The 23,316-nt window shown below is 37.6% G+C and overlaps 1 protein-coding gene across 4 annotated transcripts in view; it reads left to right on the forward strand.

Moving 5' to 3' along the window:
* LOC106868367 (ADP-ribose glycohydrolase MACROD1) overlaps window positions 1-23,316 on the forward strand; it is a 77,275-nt gene that overhangs the window by 20,993 nt on the left and 32,966 nt on the right. For 3 of the 4 annotated variants that reach the window (XM_052971675.2, XM_014913586.3, XM_089359776.1), the window contains exons 2-8: window positions 3,207-3,254; window positions 4,249-4,350; window positions 6,474-6,527; window positions 6,767-6,886; window positions 18,757-18,852; window positions 20,040-20,060; window positions 20,626-20,726. In XM_052971675.2, coding sequence (XP_052827635.2) covers window positions 3,207-3,254; window positions 4,249-4,350; window positions 6,474-6,527; window positions 6,767-6,886; window positions 18,757-18,852; window positions 20,040-20,060; window positions 20,626-20,726 — 542 coding nt within the window. The remainder of the gene's footprint in view (window positions 1-3,206; window positions 3,255-4,248; window positions 4,351-6,473; window positions 6,528-6,766; window positions 6,887-18,756; window positions 18,853-20,039; window positions 20,061-20,625; window positions 20,727-23,316) is intronic. The other variant, XM_014913587.3, reaches the window with a different exon arrangement.

The following is a 23,316-nucleotide window of genomic DNA, read 5'->3' on the forward strand; positions in this document are numbered from 1 at the left end:
CTTTTATGTGTCCATAGCTTGCACCAGGTACATCTTATAGAGTTACTACCTACTCCTTTTCTGCATACTGAGCAGGGCCATCTACCTGAAGGGGTTTGTGTTTTATCTACCTTCCTACTTGTTAGGATTTTGGTTTTTGCTAGGTTGACTCTAAGGCCCTTCGATTCTAGTCCTTCCTTCCACACCTGACACATACATCTATGTATATGTGCATATTCATATCTATTATATAAAAGTCAATGTTTATGTGTGTTCGTGTGTTACTTATACTATACATTCAAAAACTACTGCACCGATCCTAATGAAATTTGGAACACAAAATCCAAGCCTAGGGAGAAGGGTAATGCTGTGTGTTTCATACAATTTCATGGACCAAAATTACTGAATGGATCCTTATGATATTTGGAACTTAGATTCAATGCATAAGGGTGGGTATAATGCAATATGTTTAGTTTGAATTTGAGATGGCTTAAAGAGGGCAGAACCCCCATGAAAATTCATAAATTTTCGAAGTTGATGAAATTTCAACCATGGGTAATTGACACACATCAAGAAGTATTCTCAAAGTTTTCACTCCAATGAAGAACTGTGTACACACATGCATCAGCCTGCAGCCTGCCAACTCATAGCTACCCATCACATTCCCTGGTACAGATATGTCCTCTGCCTCTGATTAGATCATCTTACCAGGACCTTATTCCCACTTGATGTAGCAACTGCAGGCTGGAAGAGGCCTCATAGCAGGTCCCACACCAGATAGCTGGATGTGATTAAGGAAGATCTCCAGAGGCTCGGCATCATCTTGGGTTGGCCAAAAAGTCTGTTCAGAAGAAAGGCAAGAGAGTAGCAGAAACCTTCAAGATGATGCATGTATAGAGAGGATGCTGTTACAGTGTGTGTGTATGTGCCAGAAATGGTTTTCAAGATTTCAATCAGGAAATCTTTCGGTCTTTGCTCTGGCTTGCCAGGTGAGATTAACAGTGATAAAATGGAATTAGTCGACACCAACTCCTGTTATATGACCAGGATGATTGTAGATGTTCTCCAGATATCAAAATTGAGCATTGAAGATTATTTGCATCAACTTGGTTATGTCAGCAGGTTCAATATTTGAGTCTCACATCAATTGATGGAAGAGAACATGACTTGAATGTCCATCTGCAGTTCATTGTAGATGTGTGAAGAAAACAACCTTTTTTGAAGAGAATGGTGACAGAGGACAAAAAGTGGATCATCATCATCTATGACAATGTTAAGTGCAAACGATCAAGGGAGAAGTGTGGTGAATCACTACAAACAATCTCTAAAGCAAGATGGATGTGCACTGTGACCAGCTGAACGAATTAAAATCTGCAATTCACAAGAAGCGTCCAGCACTTGCTAATTGTGAGGGCATTGTGTTTCATCACGTTAATGCCAGATTATATATTTCTTTATAGACACAGCAGAAGTTATTGGGGCTTGCTGAGAAGTTTTGCTGTATTTGCCTAACCTTGCATCTTCAGATTTCCACCTGTTTTGGTCTTTTCAAAAAACATTAAATGTACAGACCTACACCTCTGAAGAGGATATAAGAATTCATTTGGATGAGTTTTTCACCTGTAAAGACAGGAAATTCTTTGCACAGGGAATAATTTGATCTGCCCACAAGATGGCAGAAAACAACAAAATGGTAATCATTTCATTGATTGAATAAAGTGCTTTGTGTTTAAAACTTGTCTTACTTTTGCTTGAAAAAAAAAAAGAATGGATTTTTTTGGCCAGACCATTATGTGTGTGTTTTGAGTGTGTGTATGACAGGTTCCTGCACAATTTCTGTCTATCAAATTCCACTCACAAAGCATTATTTAAAGCAAGACTACTATAGAAGAGTCTTAACAAAGGTGTAAGCTCTCTTAATAAACATGACCTTGTGGTAAGAGAGCTTACATCTGTGGCTGGAGCTATTTTGGGTAGGTGCAACCATGCTGAATTGGTCCTTCCATATGTGAGCAAACTAACAAGCTGAAAATCCTGGGTCTGACCAGGATGTAAACCACTTTGTCTCATCCCTTTTTCAGGACAATATAGACAACAAATGACATCCTTGAGGGTCATTAAATACAGGGTTCATGAAAGTGGGTGGGTCATCCTTGAATTTCAGAAAGTCCACTCTGGAATATAGCTACGGTTAGAGCTATTCCCAAGTACTAAACTGACCACCTTTTTCCACAACGGTTACTGTTTTGAGCTGCTTACGTCTCACTGACCAAATGTAATAGCTGATTTAGATTACTGATTCTTTGGGATCTCGATTGTGGTCTCTTCAGGCCTCTTGTAGCTAACTTGGCTAGAGCTAGGCAGAATCCAGTGACTAGTTGCAGCAGTCCTGATTGGATGGCATTTAGAGAGTTATGATCAGCATACCTAGGGGAGTTGGTTGTTGAGATGATGGATGCACCTCTGGGATGTGTGACACCATTCACATTAAAACCTACCGATACCAGCTACAACCACTTTGATTGGGACAGGGCCTCATCCTTGCACATTGCTAGATCAAGTGCATCTGTGGGACTGCACATGTTGAAAATGAGGAAAGGGCATTTACCATTTGATCAAGTTGTCATTCAATGAGATTGAACCTATAATTATGTGAATGTGAAATGAACTTAACAACACAACCATACAGTATGCCTAAGATCAAAAGTATTCCAACTATGGCCATCTAGTCTTTAACTAAGTTATAATGTATTCAAGACTACATTATCCTGTATATATGAGGGTAGGGTGTATGATTTAAGGGAGATTAAGTTGCTATTTCTAGCAGATGGACTGACCACACAGGCTCCCATTTTGGTTTGTACATTGAAGATAGGTTTGAACCTTTGGTCAGCTATTTGACTTTATTTATTCTTCTGCATTGTCAATCTTTCAGTCTGAAAGGAGGAGGACATGATTAGGCTGACTTGACCCGTGATATGCTGCAAGAAATTGATTGGGTGACTTATTGAGAGTTGTGGTAGAGGTATCAAGTGGGGGATAGACAACAATAGACCACAATATTTATAGCAGCCATTTTATTGTCCATGGACAAAACACCTAAATTTTCTTTATTCTTTCATATGTGAGAAATTTTCATTGTTTTTCTTTGATATTCATATCTATAAAATTATTAGTATTATTGTTGTGGATGAAATATTGTTAGAGATTGCTGGTTTATTTCTTAGGTCGTGAAGAAAATGGTGATTATGAAGACAAGAAACAACCAAAACATAGTAAGTGATTACTGGTCAAGGGATTTCTCTCATTATTTCTCTAAAGTCACTTTGCTTCATTGAAACTGTTAATTTTTGAATTTGGATTTAAACAGGAAAAAGAATTTATAGTTATTAATATAGGTATAATCTAAAGTAATCAATGAGATTATTGGGCTGAAGTGATTCTGTTGTGCTGGAGTTGTAAACCACTCTAGTGCTCAGACCAGGATCAAGAAACAATTTGCTCAAACTCCTTATTACAGTTTGGAGCTGAAGTGTCTTCTAGCCCCAAAGAGAAAGGTCAATTTTTGTTGAGGCTAAGGGTTATAACACTTAGCATTTGTGACAACTTTGGTGGTAAAAGTTGTATAGCATTTACATGTGGGCTTGGTACAATGTTTTCATCATCCGTCATGATTGTGTCTTTGTGTTGCTAAAGGAGACAAGACAAGATCTCAGTGGAGAGTGTTAACGAGGTGTCTGTTCATGGTATCAGGTTTGGATGATGTTTCAGTTCAGAAGGTGGTGAATAAATGGCAGTACTGTCTGCATTGAAGTAGGCATTGTTAGAAGGTGAAGGCCCAAGTCGGGTTTCCAGTAGATCTGGCTTTACAAAAGTCAAATAGTTGTCATTAAATGAGGATAGGCAGGGAAGAAGGCTTCAAGGTGATGGAGAATTTTGTTAATATCTGTCTCTATTGAGTGATAGGGCAATAGCAGGCAGGAGTTGGGACAGTTGATGCCTCTTACTTGCAGTGTGTTACTCCTCACAAGCTTAACTGCCATTTGAGAAAATCTGGAGAATCAACTATTGGACAGGAATGGGAATGCAAATAAATCCAAAGGCACAGTTTTCAGAGATGTTCCAGTGCTAGTAACAAAATGAATTTTTAGGACAGTTTTCTGATATATTTTAATGATAAGAACTAAAACAAACTTCATGTTAATTTTTTTGTTTAAGATGGAAATTTCTTTCTATAATTTTTTTTTCTCTGAAATCTTTTGTTTTTAGATAAACAGGAAGGAAGAGAAAGTTCAACTGATTACATCTCTATCTCTAATATTCAAACATGGCCAGAATATTTTAAAACTTCCATTTCTCTCCCAAAAAGTGGTAAGTTAACTGCCTTGTTTTGATATTGTGTGTGTGCTTGCTTATATACTAGCTGATGTACCCTGTAATTCCTGGAAAAGTGGGGCTTATCCCTTGGTTCCGTTCTCATAATTGTTTTGCTCATCCAATAACAACAATACAAAGTATGTAGCCCTTAAAGCAGTTGAAATAGATTTACAATGAATGTAGAAACAGATTGACATTTAGTTTTACAGTAGACATACAAATAAATTTGCATATAGATTTTAAATTAAAATAACATGTAGATTATCAATACATTTACAACACTTATGAAAACATCAACATGGCTGTCAATTTGAATTAAGAAAATGTTCCTACATGTAAACAGTGAGTGAACTGTATGAAAACAGTGCAAATTACAGTGTATTGATTGATAGATGGTGATTTCTATTGTTTAGGAAAATACTATTTACTTGTTTTAGGGTTCATCATCATCATCATCATCGTTTAACGTCCGCTTTCCATGCTAGCATGGGTTGGACGATTTGACTGAGGACTGGTGAAACCGGATGGCAACACCAGGCTCCAATCTAATTGGGCAGAGTTTCTACAGCTGGATGCCCTTGTACTGGGTAAATTATAAAAATAACTCTGACAGTTCAAATACTAAGAAATAAACATACTCAACTTGATTTATCTTAATATATAAATCTGAAATTGTGTGTTTGTGTGAAGCCTTTTTGAATGTTTATAGAAATCCACATTTTCCACTTTTTCGTAAAAATTTTTACATCAATGGAATTTTCTCGATCTGAACTTTCCAGTGCAGTAATTAGATTTTTAAAATTCCGTTTACTTTGTGTGATTTAAGGGAGATTTGACTGCAGCAATTCATCACATTCCAGTAGCTACTTTGAACATAATGCAAAATGGTGCATCAACATCTTCTGCCCAATCTGATAGAATTCTGGCAAAACTGTTTAGCAACAGATCGCCAGCAATTGCTTCATCACAAATTGCCATCCTAGCTCCTGTGAAAAGGGATTACCCTGCTATGTATAATCAGGGCAGCGCAAAAAGTTGTTTTGCATAAGCATTTCTATAGCCAATTACACGGATGAAATTTACGTATGCTTAATAATTTTACGCAAAACAGCCTTCAGATTTTCCCTATTAATTTCATCGTCTTTTGAATTATGAACATATTTACATCATAAGGGTTTTTTCATTGTAAGGCTTTCTTTTTTAGTTGATTTTCAGCTAGCAAGACTTGTCGTAGATGGCATAATAAGTCACACTCAGACAAGGTCGGGTTATACTGCTAGCACCAAATAAAATGATTGACCTTGTCTGACAATTTCTTGTAAGAACGTCCACGTAATGTAGAATGCTTGTTTAATAAATCGAGAAGTATTTATACATTTTTTTCATTTATTATATCTAGGGAAGTGAATTGGTTATTTCCTTTGACTAGGAAAATGAATGGGTTATTTCCTTTGGTGGATAATGGTTATATATGTGGATCCCTTCTATGGGCCATAGCCATCCAATTATAGATTTTTATTAAACTTCAATGAGTCTGGTAACAAACTGGATGCTACTTTGGCATGTTTGCAAAGTTTCACGAAAATTCGCTAACAGGTGTAGATGACAACTTAACACAAACAGACAACTTGCTTTTGTATATGCATAAGATAAGATATAATATATATATATATATATATATATATATATATATATATTTATGTATATATAGACATCATAATAATGTATAAACTTTTGAGAGAAAATGAAATCACTTTTCTTTGGAACTGAATATCAAAGTAGATGATACTGCTTAAAATGATAGCAGCATGTAAAAAAAGGGTATATATGCTCTGAGATCCACTTCCATAAAAAGAATTATATCCTGCCAGCTAGGTCATTGATTAATTATCCTGTGGAGATAAAATAGCAGAAAATAGTTTTATAATCTAATAACAGGGAATGTAATTGATAATGTAGTTATTTGCCAAGCAGTAGATAGATGGTTCAAGTCACACCATTGACACTCTTGTTCTCTCTCAACTTTGCATCATCATTAACTTACATTAGAAATCTGCATAATTAATTCATTTATATTTATTGTTTTGTTTTATTGTTTGACTTTATTTTCATTTTAGATAAAGATGTCGGAGAGAAACAAAGTGGGCGGAGTGCAGGAGATGATGTTAAAAGTGAGTAGCTATTTCACACCCTCTCATTTCATATGATTCATAAGCGTGAGTGTGTGCTGTGTTATGTGTGTATGTCAGTGCAGGAGATGATGTTTAAAGTGAGTAGCTATGTCACATACTATTATTTCATATGGTTTATGAGTGTATGTGTTTGTGAGTCTATTTGTATATGTACTTGATTTTATATGTATGTGTGTATATATTTATATACCTAATGTTTCTGTCTATTTATTTTGCAGTGTACTCAGTGAATCCTGACATTAATAAAAAAATATCATTGCACAAAGGTGACATTACTAAGTTGAAGGTAGATGTCATTGTTAATGCTGCTAACTCCTCATTGCTTGGTGGAGGAGGAGGTAAGTTGATGAAATTTTGTAGGTGGAGGAGGGTATTTTCAATGTATTGTAGTGTTGTAGAATATGGGCTGCAGTATGGAGTGGTGTTTGTGTAGAATGTGTTATAATATTGCTTGATGATCATATAGAGCATGGGTTGTTGTATCAGGTGGTGATTATGCAATGTGTTACATATTGAGTGGTAATCATACAGAATATGGGTTATATTGGGTGATTGCATAGAGTATGTTATAATATTAGGTGTTGATTGTGTAGAGCAAGAGCAGTGGTTCCCAAAGTGGGTGGTACCATCCCCCTGGGAACAGTGGAAACATCTAGAGGAGTGTTGGAGAAAATTAGGGTGATGGATGGCATTGTACCCCTTCTATTTTTAAATGGTACACTTGGGTTTAGAAAATAGTGCTTAAAAAAAGATCTGAAAAAGCAAGCAAAGAACAAAAATGAATAAAAAAGAAACCCAAAAGTTTTCTAGTGAAGCTGGTCATAAAACTCTCAAGAGAATTCTCTAGAAAGATGAAAACATGGTGTTGACAAATAAAGTATCAACAAGGAGAATAATGACAAGAACAACAGCAACAAAGCAGTGAAAAGAGTGTGTGTGTATATATGTATGTGGATGTTTGGTTTTATGTATCTGTGGATGTATAGTTTTATGTGAGTGTGTGTCTATGTATGAATATGTAAGATTCATGCCATGCTGTGTAATGTTTGTATATGTAAACATATACGATGTATGTATATCATCATCATCATCATCATTTAATGTCTGCTTTCCATGCTGGCATGGGTTGGATGGTTTCATTGAAGACTGCAAGCCAGGAGGCTGCACCACGCTCTAATCTGATCTAGCAAGGTTTCTATGGCTGGATGCCCTTCCTAATGCCAACCACTCTGAGAGTGTAGTGGGTGCTTTTTATGTGCCACCAGCATGGGAACCAGTCAGGCAGCACTGGCATCAACCACACTCAGATGGTGCTTTTTACATGCCTCTGGCACTAGTATTGATTGACCACACTCGAATGGTGTTTTTTATGTACCACCAGCACAGGAGCCAGTCAGGTGGCACTAGCATTGACCACGCTTGAATGGTGCTCTTTACGTGCCACTGGCACGAGTGCCATTCAGGCGGCACTGGCATCAGCCATAACTGCAATTTCACTTCACTCGACAGGTCTTCTCAAGCACAGCATATTGTCCGCTGATTGAATGGGTACTTTTAAATGGGTAGGTTATGTGATACTGGCATTAGCCACGTCGATGATATCATTTGACTTGCTGGGTCTTCTCAATCACAGCATATCTCTAAAGTCTCGGTCACTTGTCATTGCCTCTGTGAGCCCCAATGCTCGAAGGCTGTGCTTCACCACTTCATCCCATGTCTTCCTGGGTCTACCTCTTCCACAGGTTCCTTCCACTGTTAGGGTGTGACACTTCACACAGCTGTCCTCATCCATAAACATATAAGATTACTACTGTGTGTATTTATATATATAGACATATGACTACTTTTATGCCCTTTTTACCCCTCCTTAATCTGGATGCTGTACGAGAGTGAAGAATTTGTACTTCATTGAATTGAATAAATGATGTACCCAGGCTCTATGCTACCTGCATTTGCACAGATCTTCTTTTCAGACACAAACAACATCCCCACAACAACTACCTTCCCATTGTCCCTCTCAAGTACACAGTTTTAGTGCTGCAACCATCAGCATTAAGCCCAATGAAGGGGAGATCTGGTGTGATTATTGAAATAATGGAGCAACACCATGTTGAATAAGGGAACAAGGCTACTGGATGTGATGCAAATGATCTTGTGATCTGCAACACTAACTTCAGAAAACCAGCCAGTCACCTAATCACTTATCAATCTGGTGGGAACATAAGCCAGGTTGATTACTTCCTCACCAGGCAAGCGATAGGCTGATGCTCACAAATGCAAAGTCTTTTCCCAAGTGAAGAGTGTACACCCTAACATAGGCTACTAGTTAGTGACTTCAGAATTAGGTCTAGAAAAGATTATGGAAGCTCAAAGACCCAGCAAACCAACAAAATTTAGAGAATGCTACTAGAAGCCTCTGATGATAGAGAGGAGGAGAAGTGATATGGTGGGGGAACAAGGAGGTGGATAGCACTATAAAAGCAAAGAGACAGGCCTGGAAAGACTGGGAAAACAGCAGAAGCAGAGCATTGTATTAGGGAGCCAGAAGGGAGGCTAGGTGAAAAGTTTACATAGCAAAAGGAATAAAAGAAGGTAAGATATTTGCCAATGTTTCACAGCATGAGGATCAGAGGTGTGAGGTGTTCAGGATTGCAAAGCAGTGTATCAGAGAGAATAGAGATGTGGTGGGTGAGAAATGTGTGCGAATGGATAATGGTACTTGCACTCAGTGACTCAGAGAAGAAAGATGTGTGGAGATGCCATTATGAAAGGTTACTCAATGTGAAGAATGATTGAGAAAAGGAGAGTTATTCAGATATCAAACCAATTGAAGTATCAGCCATCAGAGTTGATAGCAGTATAATAGATTAGGTAGTTAAGGATATGAAAGCTGGGAAAGCCCCTGGACCATTGGGTATCACTGCGGAGATGATTAAAATATCCGTCGGTGTGGGATACAGCCTAATCACTTGTATAGTTAATCAGGTTATTCAAGAAGGCGTCATCCCCAATGACTGGTGTAACAGTATTATAGTTAGCCGCTACAAGTGTGAAGGTGATGACTACAGAGCTATCAAATTGCTGGACCAGGTTATGAAAGTTACAGAGAGAGTTATAACACAATTGATTATGAATAGTATTAAATTAGATAAGATGCAGTTTGGTTTTGTTCCAGAAGTACCACAGATGCCATCTTCATAGTGAGACAGTTGCAAGAAAAGTATTTGACCAAAAGTAAACCATTGTACTTAGCTTTTGACAGGGTCTCCCACTGTCTTATCTGGTGGTCTCTAAGGAAGCTAGGAGTAAAGGAGTGGCTTGTTATAGCTGTTCAAGCCATGTACAGTGATGCTGTCAGTAAGGTGAGAGTCGAACGTGAATACAGTGATGAATTTAGCATACAAGTTGGAGTTCGTCGGGGATCAGTTCTTCGTCCCCTTTTATACATCATAGACTTCCAGACCTTAACAGGAGACTTCAAAGCTGGATGCCCATGAGAATTGATATATGCTGATGACCTCGCTGTTATTGCAGAATGTGAAGCAGAACTGGAGAAGTTCCAGGTATGGAAGCAAAACCTGAGATCAAAGGGCCTTAAAATTAACTTAGCAAAGACTGAAGTTGTTGTTAGCAAGAAAACAGACAAGACTCTCTTTCTGTCCGGTAAATGGCACTTTTGCTGTTTCTCACTCTCTCTCTCTCTTTCTCTTTCCCTTGCCTTTCTCTCTGGCTGGGTTGCCATGTATCTCCTCTACAGCAACACACTTGTTCTGCACTCATTCTTGATCACTCTCTCTCTACACTTCTCTGGCTTTTCCCTCTGGCTAGGTAACCAAGTATGTTCTTTACATTGGCACACCTGTTTCTGTCCTCTTTCTCCTCTCACTCTCTGTCTCTTTCTAAGTCAGTGGTTCCCAACTTGGGGTCCGCGGACCCCTGGTGGTCTGCAAAGTTAATACTAGGGGTCCATGAACTAAACTCAAAATTTCATATATATGTATGTATACATAAGGATATGCATATCAAAAGGGGTCCATGGGAAAACTCATTTAAATAAAAGGATTGGGAACCACTGTTCTAAGTAAAGAACTGTGTTATTTTAATGCATTTTATGAGTGTAACATTCGTCGTCATTGTTTAACGTCTGTCTTCTATGCTAGCATGGGTGGTACAGTACCACAAGAGCAGGCCAGGCCAAAGCCTGCACTAATCTTCTGTGACTGTTTTGGCAAGATTTTTACAGCTGGATGCCATTTCATTTCTAACACCAACCACTCAGCAGACTGGACTTAGTACTTTTTACATGGCACATGCATAGGCAAGGTGAGGAGTGCTTTTTTATGTGGCACAAGCACAGGTAAGGTCAGTTTTGGCAAGGTTTTTACAGCTGGATGCCCTTCCGAACACCAACCACTTTACAGGAAGTACAAGGATACCCAGCCTGAGAGAGAAAGATCAGGAATGAAGACGGAAACTGGTATGCTACTGTAAAGAAAATACATGGTTACCCAACCTGAAGGAAGTGCAGGAGATGGAGAGAGTGGAAGACAGCAGGATAGAGATGGTGGTAAAATGCCCAGCATATTCACAAGGAACAGAGATTAGAATATAAATGAGATGGTTGAGTAAAGGAAGAGAGAGATATAGATGGTGGCAAATGCTAGTGTGTACCCTTGAGGTTCAAACGCCATAATATAAGTGGCAGGATATTCCAAAGGGAGTGTGATTAAAGAGTATAAGTGATGAAAGACCTGGGTATATATAGAGTTGGCTGGGCTACCTGAGAGCAATGATACAGAAGATCAGAGGTGTGAGGACAGGATTGGGGAGTGAGAGCTTGGCATAGTGTATGAAGGACCAAGTGTGGGATAAAGAAGACATGTAGATTGGTTTGTTGGGGTAGGGTGAGGGAAAAGTTTTGTTGTTACATATGGGTGGAACACCCAGGTCAGGGGTTAGCAGATATCAATGATAGTGAGATAGAGCACGTGGGTGAAATGTACAGGTTGGGGGCAAGCGGAGAGCAATGATAGAGTGGCTCAAGGCCAAGAGGACAGGATTGGGGAATGGGAGGTAATCATAGTACATGAAGCAGAAATGTGAGGAAGAGAAGAGATGTAGAGACATAGTTTGATTTGTTGTGGTAGAGTGTGTGAGAAGTTTTCTTAAGTGTGGGTGGGACACACAGTGCTTCTAGAACTCTGTTTCGCTGATGTGGGCGTGTCTTCTCAAGGATTTCATATCACCAGACATCTCGGTCCATTGTCATTTCCTCCGTGAGGCCCAACCTCCTGAGATCAGTCCTTACCACTTCATCTCATGTCTTTCTGGGTCTCCCTCTTCTACGAAGCATCATGTTGTCTACCTTTCACTCTGAGAGGGAGTCCTTTTGTTGCCAACAGAAGTAATAACTCTCTGAACTTCCTCTACCCAATTCTTATTCTAGAAATAATACTTTCAGAGTATTGCTAATTTGGTCACCTAGGTAACAGAAACTATCTAAAACTTCAAGAGAGCCTCCTGAGCATTTGAGGGAATCTAATTCCTGTGTGCTCTTAGTAACATTAGTTTCAAATTTTGGCACAAGGCTAGCAACTTCAGGAGAGGGGCTAAGTTGATTAAATTGACTCCAGTGCTTAACTGTTACTTATTTTATTGGTCCCAAGAGGATGAAAGGCAAAGTGACTTACGTGGAATTGGAACTTGGAATGTAAAGATGGACTTTAGAATTGGTGGAATACATGTCATCATAGTAGAGTTTGGACTGGAGCTCAGCAATTGTTTTTGTTTTTCAGTGATTTCCACAACTTTTTCAAATCTGTTTTAGAAACTCAATCATTCTGAATTTGAAAAAAAAAAGACATTTAATTAATACTTGTAGGACTTTCAGAATAGCTGTCTTACATCATCATCATCATCATCATTTCTAGGCTATTGTGTCTGTTTTGGCAGGGAATTTACAGCTGGATGCCTTTCTTGACACTAACCACTCTGCAAAGTGAACTGAGTGCTTTTTACATGGCACTGGTAGAGGTAATGTTAGTTTTGCTTCCCCTCTGGCTAAGTAAACCTGTCTCCTAGCTTCCCTTCTGGCAGTCTGATACAATTCCCTGCTACCTCTGTTCTTCCAGTCCTTCCAAGCCTGTTTCTTTTGTCTAATAACCCTGTCAACCATATTGTTCCACCACCACATTACCTTGGGTCAAGAGGGGACTTTACACCAGCCACAGATCTGATCGGTGGCTCTCAACAGGTTGTCCCGTAGAAACCTCCAGTTGTCTTCCACGTTATATGATGCTATATCCCCTTTCTATTTCGTCAAATGCTTCAAGTAGTATGTCCCTAAATCTTTAAGCTTCCAAAACCTTCTCCTCCAAGCCGGTTTACATCTGGGCATCCTTTTTGCCTTGATTTCGAAGTCGCTAACTACTAACCTGTGTTGATGGGTACATTCTTCGCCCGGGAAGGTTTTGGCATTTATAAGCTGCCCTCTTTCCCTATTTCTGGCAAGGATGTACTCGATTTGACTAGAGTGTCTGCCGGAACGGTAGGTGACTAGGTTCTTTTATCATATTTGGCACTCCATTTATTGTTGTTAATTTTATCTTCATGCCCTATACCGGGCTTGCTTTTTATATCAAGAGTTTATCTTTTATTAGTTGCAGGAGAAAATTGAGATGGTATTGTCTTCATGCTTTTCTCAGGGAGTAACTTAGAAATGTAAATGAAAAATAAATTGGTTTCATCCAAGTGGCCCCTTTTTCTTCATTGCAAGGTAACAATTGTATTTGTATGGTTAAGGAGTGGGGGCTTCCTGGAAGTACATCAAACTCGCATATGATTAGGATTCTGAAGCCAAGGGGAAAAAAAAAACTCCATACAATAAACACGCCACAACAGTACAAACGTCTGTTCTTTACTCTGTATTTTTCATGTAAACACACACATACACATACACACACACACACACACACACACCACAAGGTATAGGTACAGTATTTTGTTTATCAGTTTCACTCACAAGGTAATATTGGCTAGCCTTCGGTTACAGTAGAAAATTTTTGCCCAAGGTACCATGCAGCAAGATAGACCTCAATACCAAGCTCTATATGCACAACTCCTCAAGGAAACACAAAATTCCTGACTAGTGGGTCCAAGCCTTTGGAGGAAGTAAGAGAGGGGTCTCTTTATTCCCTGTGGGAAAGCTAACAAAACCAGCAGATTGTTTGAATATATTGCTTGTGAATTTTGCCTCTCAAGGAAATATTAATGCGTTTTAATCATATATCTGCTTGATCAAAAACATTCCAGTTATGACCATCCTGTCTTTTTGGTATAGCTTGAACAATATTACCTAATATGATCTTCTGCTTATTACAACTTTGATTTGGGGGAAATTTGGCTGCTATATCTAGTAGGTCGTGTGAGCATGTGTGTGGTTATGTGTGATTACAAGTGTTTGTGTGTCTGTGCATGTGTACGTGTGTCTGTGCATGTGTACGTGTGTCTGTGTGTCTGCATGTGTTTATGTGTCTATCTGCATGCTTGTGTGTGTGTTTGTGTTAGTGTGTCTGTTTCTCACATCTGCTGTATTCTCACTGCTATTTATGGAGATATTGAATGAAGTGTGTCCTAAAAGCTCTTTAACTGATATTATGTACACGTGAAGTGTAGGACCACCTCATTGCTATCACCATCTCCACCCTCTTAACATCATTCACCACCATCTTGTGAAGCAAAATTCCCAAGTCTTCTACTTGAGCTGAGAGTGTTATAAGTGAAGAATAATCCACTCAATGAAGGATGGTCAATCTGATGTAAGGTCTGTGCTTTCACTGAAGGACTTGTGGGCTCTTCACAGTTATATATTTACTTGACATGCACAGGCATACAAGCGCGCGCGCACACACACACACACACACACACACACACACACACACACACACACACACACACACACACAAACGTGTATGCAAATGTTAAATGTTCTCTCTTACAAATGCACACTCAGGTAGAAGTGCACTCATACAAATGTATATGTGAACATATATGCATATAGTGCTAGCTGAGGGAGTGTGTGTGGTATTGTCTGAGGGATTTTACACTCAGTATGTGTATGGTTTTGTCATATGTGTGTATTGTTGTTTGTGCATGTGTAAGTATGTGTTGCTGATTGCATGTGTGTGTATTGCTGTCTGTGTGTGAGTGTGTTTTGCTCTTTGAATGTGTGCATGTGTGATGCTATCTGCTTGTGTATGTATATGTTGGTGTGTGTGTTGCTGTTTTCCTGTGAAAGTGTGTATATATGTCTGCTGTTGTTTACCTCCTGTATGTTTTCTATTGATGGGAATTGGTATTGACACAGCAGAACTGTGGTCAGAGACATACCACCCTTGATCAGCTTGTAATTTTTGGCAAGTATTTAGAATTCCAATAGATAATGTGTCCTTCACTTTTTTTAAGACAGAAGGTGTGATTTGAGAGAGATTTAACTGTTTTGAATTCTCATGTAGGAAATATGAGGCTAACAGTTTGTCTAAATATCTGGTTATGTTTTTGTGTAGTTTTAGGTGAGTCTCTATACTAATGACTGGGTATGGTGCACAGTCCTGCCATGCTTGCACATTCTAATTAATATGCAGTTGTTATTGGCCGAGTGTGCAGTAATGTTGTAGTTCCTTTATTGTCTGCTTTTGTTTAGCCTCAGGTCATCTCTGATTGAGCTGGCCTATGATAAATCTTTCCAGTCATGACCATTCCATTATTTCACAAAGTGTATTTAGCTCTATATTGTCAATGTTGTGATTTGAAGGATTATCTGTGTTTCTATGTAGCTTCTCCACTTATTATAAATAGCATTCTTGTTAGCTTGTGTGACTCTTTTGTTGCTGTTGTCATGTAGCAGTGGTACTAATTGCCATGAGCAGGTGTGGTTGAGCAGATAGATGTATGATATACAGGTAGCTCTACACAGAGCTACACTGTGTCAGTTTTACTATCTGCTACATTGATCTTGGAATAGATCTGTCTAGCACAGTGGTTCTCAACTGAGGTCCATATGGCCCTTGAGGGTCCATATAAGATTTTTGGGGGTCCATACAACAAAATAGTAAATTGGGGAACCACAATATATTTTAAGGGCCCCTGAAAAAATTTTGCTTTAGATGTATGTATTAGTATGTACTGCAAGAAACAACTAAATTTCTTGCTGTAGCATTTTACATAGCTCAACCTATACAAGTTATTGTGTGAAAAACAAAATAGGAATTTTGAAAGAAGTTTCTATAAAACTAGTTATTAAACATCAAATGACTATGGGGGTCCATCAGAATAAAATAGTAATGAAAGGGGTCCATAGATAAGAAATGGTTGAGAATCCCTAGCAGATAGTAAAACAAGATTAATCTGTATGCAGTGGGGAAAGTCTGTGAGTGGCTGTTGTGTCTGTCCATCATCTGATGGAACACTTTGGAGTTCACTAGGTGATGTTGGACACCTTGGCCCAACTATAGTGGGACATGAAACCCATCTTTGGGTAGCTTTGTGTTTGTTTCAATCAATTTATAATATTTCATCTTTTACATGCTGGGGCACTGCTTTGAAGGGTTTAGTCAAACAAATCGACTCCCATTCTTATTTTTAAGCCTGGTAATTGTTCTAATGGTCTCTTTTTGAACCACTAAGTTAGTGGTAATAAGCTTGCTTCCCAACTACATGATTCTGGGTTCAGTCCCACTGTGTGGTGCCTTGGGCAAGGGTGTTCAGGCTGACCAAATCCTTGTGAGTGGATTTAGTAGACAGAAACTGAAAAGAAGCCTGTTACGTATACCTTTGTGTGTGTGTGTGTGTGTGTACTTGTCTCAAATCACCGCTTTGACAACTGGTGTTTAGCAGTTCAGCAAAAGAGTTCAATAAAATAAATACCAGGCTTAAGAAATATTAGTACTGGGGTTGATTCATTCGACTAAAAATTCTTCAAGGTGGTGCTCCAACATGGCCACAATCTAATGACTGAAACAAGTAATGGATAAAAGAAAAACCAACACTGGTTGTCAAGCAGTGATGAGGGACAGACACTTAGACACACATGCATACAACAGGCTTCTTTCAGTTTCTGTCTACCAAATCTACTCACAAAGCTTTGGTCAGCCCAGGGTTATTGTAGAAGACACCCAAGATGGTGTGCAGTAGAACTAAACCCCAAACCACATGATTGGGAAGCAAACCTATCACACAGCCACACTTGCTCCTATAAAATAATCTTGAACATAATCTTGAATATGTTTTATGTAAATGTAATACATATGTGCTAAGGTTTTAAAAAATGTTTTGTTACGTCATCATTGTATTGTTTTGTTTACATTTTTATGTAACCTTAGAAGCTGTCAAAGTTTGGAGTAGACACCTGTTTTGATTTTTGGTGATTATATTGTTCAGTTAGCCTATATATATATATATATATATGACGTTGACCACTAACGTGGACATTTAATGTGCTAGAAATAGATCACATCTTGTGTCTAAAAAGACCTAAATTGTTCTCAACATGAAATATAGCGTGATACCAAAACGTAAGCGGGCAAGACATTTAAAATCACCGAAAAGGAACATTATTAAACAGGTACCGGTTTCAAATTTAACAATCTTACCGACTGTCTATTTCTCTTCAGCCTGATTTGTAATGGAACCATAATCATCAGAACCCCATACAAAGTTGCCCACCGCCATAGGTGCGCGTGCATATGGTTCTGCTAATTACAGCTTAATGCTAAAATTCAAAAGTCTTCGTTTTGGCGCGCTAATTCCAGGAATATGTCTGCAGAGAATATTTACTGCGTCGCATATATCCAGTATGAGAACTCGGTAAGGGTTAATATATTATTATTTAAAAAATGGCAAAAAATCATATATTAATTAATATCGATTAATTACCAGGAAGCTAGCACATTTAAAGAATCAAAGAGATTCAGAAACAGTATCTGCAATCTCAGGGGATTAAAGAACATTTTTATATATTTGAAAGCTGAATCTTGTCAGAAGTAGTTTAAGGTATACAAAATAGGAGCAATATACAAAATAGGGACAATTTATATATATGTATGTATATATATATATATATACAGGGTGCAGTTGGTAAATTGTTGTCATTTTATATTTCTAATTTCACGCATGCGCTTTGTTTGTTTTTGATTTTATTGACTACACAGTATAGTAGAGTCAGTTGGGCACCATCTGTGAAAGAAACAACACCACAATGCAATTCACTCTGCCAGAAATTTGGAAATGACATGCTGTACTGCTTGGCATTTGCGCTGGAAGCTCTAATACAAACATTTCAGAGTGTTTGGGTGCTAGGACATGTACTGAGAATGATAAAAATCAAACATCCTGTCAACATCATGGTGTTTGGAGTGATCACTAGTGATGGTAATGTTATACCTCCATTCATCTTCCCACAGGACCTCAGATTGAACATGGAGTCCTACATCAAGTGCCTGGAGGAAGTAGTGCTGCCTTGGGTCAAAAGGGTGGCTGCTGGAAGACCCTAAGCAGGAAAACTCAGTCATGGCTGTCAGACAATTTCTGTGACCACATCACCCCTAACATTTGGCCACCCAACTCCCCAGACTGCAGCCTCCTTGATTATTATGTGTTGGGCGCAGTTGAGTGAGAAACCAACAAAACAACTTGTAACACCTGAGCTGAACTGAAGGCAAGGATTATGGCAGCATTCACCAACTTAAACAAGGAGACTGTCCAGAAGAGCTGCAGGAGATTCTGAAGTTGTCTGGAGATTGTGATTGAAGCCAATGGCAATTTTATTGAAAAGATTTAATCTTTAGTACTTCAAGATAATGTTATGTAATTTTGGTAAATATATCTGTTAAAATGAGATGTCAGTGTTATTTTCAGTTTTGGATGATTTAGACAATATATTCACTGCACCCTGTAAATTGTAAGAGAGAAAAAGTGTATGTGTGTGTGTAGTCTGTGATGATGTAGAGATTTAGCTATTTTAGATGCATTGTTGTTGTTTTAGGTTGGTAGAGGAAATGTTAAGTGGGGTGTTGTTAGATTGACAGAATTCCCTACAGATCACTTGTGTTTGAAGTTCACAACTCAAATATTGAATAAATCAGAGTAGATTTCATTGTTGTTGACAATATTATATCTTATGTTTCATTTTTGCTATTTTTATATTTTCTAGTTGATGGTGCCATCCACAAAGCAGCTGGTCCAGAATTGAAACGGAAATGTCGAACCTTAGATGGCTGTAAGACTGGAGACATTGTGAAAACAGAAGGTAAAGCTGAATGTTTTGTATTTTTTAAATAGTTCAACAGACAGGACATGCGAGATCATTATGTGGAACATCATATAATTAATAACTTGCTTTTAGTTGTGCTGAGGCAAGAGACAGATTATATTACATCGTAATGATTAGTTTTGTATTAATTAAAGTAATTCTCTCTTACATTTAGAAGTTTCTTTTGTTGTTGTTGTGTCATCTGTAGCAAATGAGATTAATAACTGCTGGATAGTGCACAACCCTAATTGTAACTTCCTCATTATATGTATAACTGATTTATATTTCATTGATGCACATTACTGAGAATTACAGGCACCCCAGCTATGACTATTCCCACTTTTTGAAATTGCATGTTATAAGGGTTGGTGTCAGAAGGATTATCTGGCCACAAAACATCACCTCATAAAGTCCTGATCAACAAATGCCAGCATGGAAAAGATTATGGTGATATAGACACAACTACATTATTCAATATGTTAATGTTTGAGGAGAATTTGGACTGCTGTCTCTAGCTAGTCAGGCAATCTTTGAACAAGCAACTACATTGGAAGGGAGCATATCTCCAACAATATATTCATATCTCCAACAATATATTGCCATTAGGCATTTAAAGGGACTATATCTCTAACAGTACTGGCCATACTATAGCTTTACACACTTTGTTTGGTATCTTTTTATAGCTGATGGAGAGGTTCATGTTTAGCTTCAGTTCACCCCTGATTAAAAACACCTACAGCTATGATCATTGTCTTCACAGTTCTTGATCATTTCTCTATTGTGTGAGTAATTATCCAGGATAATTTTAATGAGTAATTATCTAGGATAATTTCGCGGGTAATTATCAAGAAGAAATCATTTGCTCACCTTAACCAGTGATTGAAATCTGAGTGACAATTCTGTTTGCGTAGAAATTTAACCTTTATACAGTTGTGAAATTAGCAGTAACAAATTTTATGTTTTTATTGTATATTTTAATGGAGGTGCTCCAACATGGCTATAACCTACTAGAGGAACTAGTAAAGCAGTCAGATTTGTTTTACAGAGTATATATTTTTTATTTTATTTTATCTTACTTAATTGTTCCTTACATTACACACATGCACATGCATGCGTGTGTGTGTGTGTGTGTGTATGTATGTATGTATCTATCTATCTGTCTATCTGTTTTCCTATCTCTGCAGGATATTGCCTCCCAGCAAAGTGTAAGTTTACATTTTTTCACAAATTATGACAAAAACATTTAAAAAAAAATATAAGAATTAAATGAATCTGTTTTCTGAGATTACTAACTAATGTACAACATTCACTCAATCATTATACATATTTCTCCACCATCTATCATTTCTTGGCCTCCACTCCCACAGTCACTTAATCATCAAAAGACTAAGCTCTCTTTTGTGTATCTCTGTTTATATTGTGTAGAATATACCTTATGTATTTTAGTTAACACTGTATGCATAGATATGTGAATCCCTATCTTTGTAGTCCTAGTGTACCTAGGATTATATAGTCCTAGGTATACTGGGACTACAAAGTGTGGTCTTTTTTAAGATAGTTTGGTTATGACTTGAGGGAGATTTGTTTGCTATTTCTAGCTGTATGACCTGATGTATGTTCTCTGGTTGGCTTCTAGAAGAATTCTTTCATTGGTTTGTACAAATTTCTTTAAGCCACTAACTAGTTTGTAGTGATAAAGATCTATACAACTATAAATTGTTATTATTTAAAATGGTTTGACTTGCATTGAAATATTTTCTCATTGTCTAGACATAATCCACACAGTTGGTCCGATGGGAGAAAAAGCTGAAGAGTTGAGAAGTTGTTACCAGAAATCATTAAATTCTTTATTAAAAGATGAAAGAACAATTGTAATTATTGCTTTTATTTTATATTTCTTTATTTTTTATTTTGTTTTATTAATCAGTCTTAATTGCTTATGTTGCCACCTCTCAGCTGCAATGTCTAGCATGTTTTAAAGTGAAGCAATTATTACCTAAAGGAAAGTTTATTGTGATTACCCAGGAGCCAGAATGTTCTACCTGTAACATAAAACATTGTAAGCTTATCTATTTCCTAAAGATAATATTAGGATTACACACGTACATAACTTGCAATAATCTAGCACTTTTTACTACTAATGATGAGTCTAGAGTATAGGGAGATGAAAGTCTTATCAACAAAGCACAGCAGAAAAGAGTAAGTAGAATTATTGAGGCAATTCACAAGAATTGAGTTGATGTGTAAGTTTGTGCAAGACAATGTTAGAACAAAGATTGTTACAGTCTGTCCTAATGGTTTAGATGATGCTGAGTGTTAGAGACATAAGATCAATGCTTTCCACAAAGGGTGAATGAAGAAAATCTTTTGGTTCAACAAAGTAATAAAACTGGTTGTAACAGTGTGTTATTTAAAAGAAAATGCCACCTCAGGTAGCTGAGCTTATGCCCTCAGGCCAGGACAGAATACCAACATGAGCTTTAATATGGCCACCACTTAGAATGTGAGAGAACAAAAGGTGAACAGAAAGAAATAGATTTTGTATGGAGTAAGGCACAGATTTACTGATGCTGTGTGTTCAAAGAGTTCATCAGCTCCAGAACTCCAGATTTTTATGTTACCGGAATTAACAAACTTGTAACTCGTTGGCAAAAAGGTGTTGATTGTAATGGTACTTACTTTGATGAATAAAATTTCTGCATTGTTGAAATATATTGTGATAAATTTCATGTTTCAAAACGTTGCTTACTTTTTACTCAGCCTGATATCTCTATCTATCTATCTATCTATCTATCTATCTATCTATCTATCTATCTATCTATCTATCTATCTATCTATCTATCTATCTATCTATCAAACAGACAAGGATGGCACGTGTGAACGACGGAGCCATCTTGAGCATAACCCTATGAACAAGAAAAAAAAAAATAAAACAAAAAGGCAAAAGAGAGTCACTTACTGTTATAGTTTCTTCAATGAGAATATTGACCAAGGTTACCGTGGTCTTTTCCGTGGGCTTTTCCTTCCACGGCTAAACCTAAACTGTCCTCCCCTCTTTTTACACGAGAACATTACTGTGTGATACACGATCCCTATTGATCGGCCTTTCCTTTTCTTTTTTTTTCGATCCCTTTTGATCGAACTGCCCCTTTTTCCCTTCCTACGATCCCTTTTGATCGACACCACCAATTTTTTTTTTTTTTTTTTTTTTTTTTTTTTTTCCTTCCTTCCCCCTCCCAAAAAGAAAAGCTCTACATTGTATTTGTCCCATCTTCGTTGAGCCCTGTGTGGCTAATAAAAGAAATGTATCAAACAGACAAATCACAGATCCCTTCAGGGAGATGACCCTGCTTGATATGTAGAAAAGATGTCAAGAGAAACTCCGTAAGGTGTACCCAGTGCAAACTATGGACATGTAAGTGGTGCAGCAGTATCACTGACTGACTAATGGAGAAAGTAGTCTTTACATGTGGCAAATGTATAGGTACATTAAACATCAGGACTGTACAAAAAAATAGACTCCTTCATGTGCCAGGTGGGGTCCCTAGACGTAATAGACAGTTTCCATTACTTAGGGCATCAAGTTAGCTGTGGGGTGGTTGTTCTGAAAGCATAGCCACTAGAATAAGAATAGGCTGGGTGAAATTCAGAAAGTTACTATATCTGTTAGTAACAAAAGGCCTCTCCTTCAGGGTGAAAGATAGATTGTATGAGATCTGTATATGAACAGCTATGTTACATGGCAGTATCGAGAGAAGATTGGTGTGACCATGTAATGCATATGAATGACGACAGTTGCATCAAGAGGTGTTGATCTCTAATTGTAGAGGGAGCATGTGGAAGGAGTAGACCCAGAAAGATGTGGGATGAAGTGATGTAAAAGGCTGTACAGATGTTGGGACTGTGGGAGGGGATGATGATGGGACCAAGGCTCCTGGTAATTTGCTGTGATTGGCAAGGTAGTGATATAACTCTTGCTGTCAGATTTCAATGGTTTTTAGACATTATGTTTTACTTCTCTGCATCCAGATCTGTGATTTTTGTCGTTCATTCAGAAATATGCTTACCAGAGCTGGTTTTACATTGATACTTGAAAGTTAATATGATTTTAGAGACTGTACTTCTCAAAACATTAAACAATTCAACAGGTTTTGTGACTGAAACTCCATCCAACAATTTATCTTGGAAATGTGATAGATAATACATTTTAATTTATTTAAATATAGATATCTACAAAAAAATGTAAAACAAATGGCTGTATTATGCAGTACAAGATATACATAATGCCTATGAATATATATATATATATATATATATATATATATATTAACTAGAACAGTTTTGAATTTAGCATATTGCCAATAGAAAAGATAGTTAAATAAAAGTGGTATTTCCATTTTGTCCAACCCTTATATATATATATATATACACACACACACACACACACACACACACACACAC

The sequence above is a fragment of the Octopus bimaculoides genome, chromosome 11 (genome assembly GCF_046866305.1).
Source record: "Octopus bimaculoides isolate indiv1 chromosome 11, ASM4686630v1, whole genome shotgun sequence".
Lineage (NCBI taxonomy): Eukaryota > Metazoa > Mollusca > Cephalopoda > Octopoda > Octopodidae > Octopus > Octopus bimaculoides.